Source organism: Gossypium raimondii, chromosome 13, assembly GCF_025698545.1.
Source record: "Gossypium raimondii isolate GPD5lz chromosome 13, ASM2569854v1, whole genome shotgun sequence".
Classification (NCBI taxonomy): domain Eukaryota; kingdom Viridiplantae; phylum Streptophyta; class Magnoliopsida; order Malvales; family Malvaceae; genus Gossypium; species Gossypium raimondii.
Window position 1 is genome coordinate 49,926,887 of NC_068577.1, and position 4,914 is coordinate 49,931,800.

The 4,914-nt window shown below is 32.9% G+C and overlaps 1 protein-coding gene across 1 annotated transcript; it reads left to right on the forward strand.

The window, feature by feature from the left end:
- Positions 1 to 3,482, forward strand: LOC105782510 (pentatricopeptide repeat-containing protein At1g08610). The gene is made up of 2 exons (XM_012607291.2): positions 1 to 144; positions 1,249 to 3,482. Exon 2 carries the CDS (start codon positions 1,408 to 1,410, stop codon positions 3,193 to 3,195), a length of 1,788 nt encoding a protein of 595 aa, XP_012462745.2. The 5' UTR covers positions 1 to 144; positions 1,249 to 1,407; the 3' UTR covers positions 3,196 to 3,482.
- The last annotated feature ends 1,432 nt before the right edge of the window (positions 3,483 to 4,914 follow it).

A 4,914-nucleotide genomic window follows, 5' to 3' on the forward strand; every position in this document is an offset into this window, starting at 1 on the left:
TAATTGACGTGACTCCTCCAACCTCATCAACAGGACTAAACCAAATGAACCCGCTGCCTTTTCCATGTCTATAAACAAACAACGTTGCTAGAGTTTTTCTTCGTCAATTCCTTCTTAAAGTTTAGGTTTTGAATTTGTATCCAGGTAAGGATTTCTTTAAACCTTTTTTTTTTTCTGGTTGGTTCATGGAAGTATATATACTTTTATTCCTTTGTTTTCAGTGCTGTGAAGGTGAAACGGTCAATTTATTGAATGAAAGGAAATGGGTTGTTGAAATTTGAAGCTTTTGGATTTGTTTTTCTTATGTGAATCTATCTAATGTAAATTGTTTATGGTTTTTAAATTATTTGAATTAGGTTCTTGATTTAGTATTTTAAAGAGACATCTTCTTTGCTTCTGTGTATTCTGTACTTTAACAGTGCACTACTTCAGTTGTTTTTTTGATTTTTTTTTCTGTTCCTTATTATATATGCCTTAAAAATGAGTAAATATGGCGATTTTGGATGATTCCATAACTTGGAACCTTGGAGTTTTTTTCATTGAAAATCTTTTTGGAATTTGTATTTGATATTGGTACATTCATGCTATGTTTGGTATATTTTAGTATATGGGTTAGCAATAAACTATAATTTAATTGGTAATATTTAATCATTCTCATGACTTATTTTTAGCAAAAGGAGAATTTTTCCTTATTTTGAAGGGTCTTATTTTGTTTGAGTGTTTTTACTTATCGATTAAATTTATTCTAACTATTGTTTATTTTATGTCTAACTATTATAATACATGTGTAATGAATAAGCTTTTTCCTTTTGTTATTACACTAATAACCAAACGAAGCATCAATATTATAAGAATTCGGATGTGAGTAGAGATGAAAGTATGCCTCCGAAATGGGTATGTTCAATTTTTTAAAAGTTCTTCATGAGGGTGCTTGGAGGTTCATATTCCATACCATGTTTGAGTTTTCTTGATTGGATGTTCATATTGTTTCATGTTATCTGCAATGTTGACACTATCTACCTCTCCATGTCATTTCAATACTTTTTTTTTTCTTTTGCTGCAGATTGAAACTGGTTTAGCTTTAGGGCATGGCAGCTTAGGATTTAGGATTTAGGGTTTAGGGTTTTGCATTATCTAATCATATTTTGCTGATTCTTATTGTTCATGTATGTATTTATACAATTTACGGGGTTCTATTTTTGGTATTAGGGTTCATGGTTTTAATGTTTCCCGTTTCTTGTTTTACAGGTTTGATGCTTGTTCTCCATTTGACGAGTGCAGAAAGTAGGAGCATTACTTGCCTGGAATTTGAATTTTAGCCAGAAACCATGAAATAAGGACTGAAGGATTTGTTTGTTTCTGCCTGGAATTGATCTGAGTTGAGTTTGATTGATTGGATAGAGGAAGATGGGATACACAGTTACTCTTCACAACCATTCGGTTGAGATTTGCCGTTCTCATTGTTTGCAGCGGGGTTTGAAACAACCTGGAACAGGTTGTAGCTCTCTGAAGTGCTCGATTGTAAACATACCTACTTCTAATTTAACATGTTCGGTCAATTTTAGTCGTACAATTCACTCTTGCTTGCCATGGAAGGTCAATAATGGTTCAGAAAGAGAGGTGGTATCTTTAGTGTGCCAAGGACTGCAGAGAAGTGTTTGTATTGACACAGATGAATTTGATCAGGATGAATGCTGGGGTTCAAAAGATCAGAATGTGAGTGTTAAGGGAAAATTCAAAGAGCAAATAAATTTGAAAAAGGTTCCGAATTCTTTGATGGCTGCTTTAGATGGACGTTTTGTTAGAAATGACGAGGAAACAAACAATGATATTCTTCAACAGTTCTGTAGCAATGGAAAACTAAATGATGCATCACGGTTGATAGAAATTATGGCACGTCAGAATCAAATTCCCCATTTCCCTTCTTGCATAAACTTAATAAGGGGCTTTGTAAAAGTAGGTGAACTCGATAAAGCCGGCAGAGTTCTTCAGATTATGATAATGTCCGGTGGGATCCCTGATAATATTACGTATAATATGATGGTTCGCAGTCTTTGTAAGAGAGGACGGATGCGATCTGCTATTGACCTTTTGGAAGACATGAGCTTGAGTGGTTGCCCACCGGATGTGATTACGTACAATACAATAATACGCAGCATGTTTGATCATGGTATTTTTGATCAGGCCGTTGGGTTCTGGAAGGATCAATTGAGGAAGGGATGTCCCCCATATCTAATCACCTATACCATTCTCATTGAGCTAGTCTGCAGGCATTGTGGAATTGCTCGGGCAATGGAAGTATTGCACGATATGGCGATAGAAGGTTGCTATCCCGACATCGTTACCTACAATTCACTGGTTAATTTAACTTGTAAACAGGGAAAACACGAGGATGCTGCTTTAGTCGTTTACAGTATTATATCTCATGGCATGGAGCCGAATGCCGTAACATACAATACCCTTATCCATTCTCTCTGTAATCACGGTTATTGGAATGAAGTCGATGAGATACTTGCAATCATGAAGGAAACTTTGCATCCTCCAACCGTGGTTACTTACAATATATTGATCAATGGTTTGTGTAAATATGGACTTTTGGACCGTGCCATCAAATTCTTCGATCAAATGGTTTCTCAAAACTGTTCCCCGGACATTGTTACTTACAATACGCTGCTTGGCGCTCTTTCTAAAGAAGGAATGGCGGAAGAGGCTCTTCAATTACTTCAATTTTTAAGTGGGAGCAGCTGTTCCCCAGGTTTGATAACTTATAACACTGTGATCGACGGATTTACTAGAACTGGTGATATGAAGAAAGCAATGGAATTATATAATCGGATGTCAGAGGAAGGGATCAGTCCCGACGACATAACTCATCGTTGCTTAGTTTGGGGATTTTGCAGGTCAAATCAAGTAGAGAGAGCTGTAGGGATACTGAAGGTGATGGTGGAGCAGAAACACAGGGTCGGAACTAGTGGTTATAACGTGGTGATACATGGGTTGTGTAAAGACGGTAAGGTAGATTTGGCGATACAAGTGCTGGAAATGATGGTCTCGAGTCGGAGTAAACCCGACGATACGATTTATTCGACTGTAATCAAAGGTATAGCGGATGCTGGAATGAAAGAAGAAGCTAACAAGCTGCATCAAAAGTTGAGGGAATGGAATGTTTCCGGAGAAGGGAAACAATTGAGTTAAAAAGAGCTAGATTCTATGGATTTTGATAGCCAGAACTATTGGCTTAAGAGTTTTTTCCAATGCCCTTTTGTTTAAGTTGCTCGCTTACATCAGCTCCTATTAGCTTGTATTGTTGTTTTAGTGGACTGCTTTTAGTTTAAATCCCAGAATCGGAATGAGTGTTAGATATGTGTCCAACAATAGCCTTTCAAAATTAGGAAAAATAATGTAAAAAATTTAGTAAATTCGTGATAATTTTTTAAATTGTTTGATGCCTATTTCGTAATAATTTCAAAAATTTTCAAGCATTTTTGGATTTGATAAATGTGTCTTTTATATTTTTTTAACATACAATTACTATTTAATACATTGGTAGTGTTTATTTATTTATTTATTTCAGAAGCAGCTTTAAAATTAACTACGTGTCACCTTTTTTTACTATACGCTTAGGATATTTGTCAACTTTTAATTTTACTTGTGGGGTCTAAAACTCCATTAGCCATGTACCAAATATTTTCCTATATATATTACTAAAAATTTTGGTAATTTCACAAACAAGGTTGGTATTCAATAGGAAAAATAAACTATTGAAAAATAAATATATAAAAGAAATTGGATAGAATACTTGCGGAATTAAGAATGTACACAATCAATGTATTAAATATTAACCTTATATATTATATTGAATCTCTTCATTCTTATTTTTCAAATTCATGTTCCTAAACGGAGCCTAAACGTATTTCATATATTTGGAGTTTGGGGACCCGTTATACATAGACATGAATTTATGAATCTATCCGTATCAAATACTACTTGCATTGTTATTAGTTTCTAATGTCATATGCTTTGTATGTACTTTTTTAATTATTTTTAAATAATATGTTTTTAATTATTGTAATTAATATAAAGTGATATTTATTATTCAAATTATTAAAAATAATTAAATATTAACTTATTTAACCGCTCAAATATTATAATAAAATTTTAAATCATAAATAAAGCATTTTTACCGTATTTAATATACAACCTAGTTTTAGACCATATGATTAATACCAAACCACGTTATAACTACCAAACGTCTGGACTTAGAGGATACTACACAGGCCTGAGTCCTACTATACTGAGAGCTTTTCTTGCTAATGCAGCCGCAAACTCACCTGGGAGGTAGCCATGAAGCTTCTCGGAATCAAGAACAACTAAGGAAGCTAATAATTAATTCATCTAATCACAAAGAGGCTTCTGACTTTATATAATTAGCCACCACATTATTTTTAATAATTTATATTTATTTTAAAGATTTTTTTAGAATTACTGTTAATTTTTTTTGAAAAATCAAAATGATATTTTAGCTATAGTTTAGGGACTAAATTAATAATTAACTATTTAAATTAATATTCCACAGTATCATTTAACAGAAAATTTAACAGAGGGACTAATTTCACCAATTTTTTCAGTAGAGTAACTGAAATGCAATTTATTCCGGGATACTTTCGACTTAAAAAAAGCCTTTTGACTTTTTTGGTTGGAGAAATAGTTCGACATTTTGACTTTATTTACCTGTCTAAATATATTTAGATCCATAAAATATAATAATGTTATAAATAAAATATGGGAAGCATAATCTTGACACGTGACGTAGAAAAGAATTTACAATTCTTAATTTGTCGAGGAAAATATTATTTTCTTTCATTTATTATTATTATTATTATTATTTTTTTCTAAATGTTACTCAACTCTCTG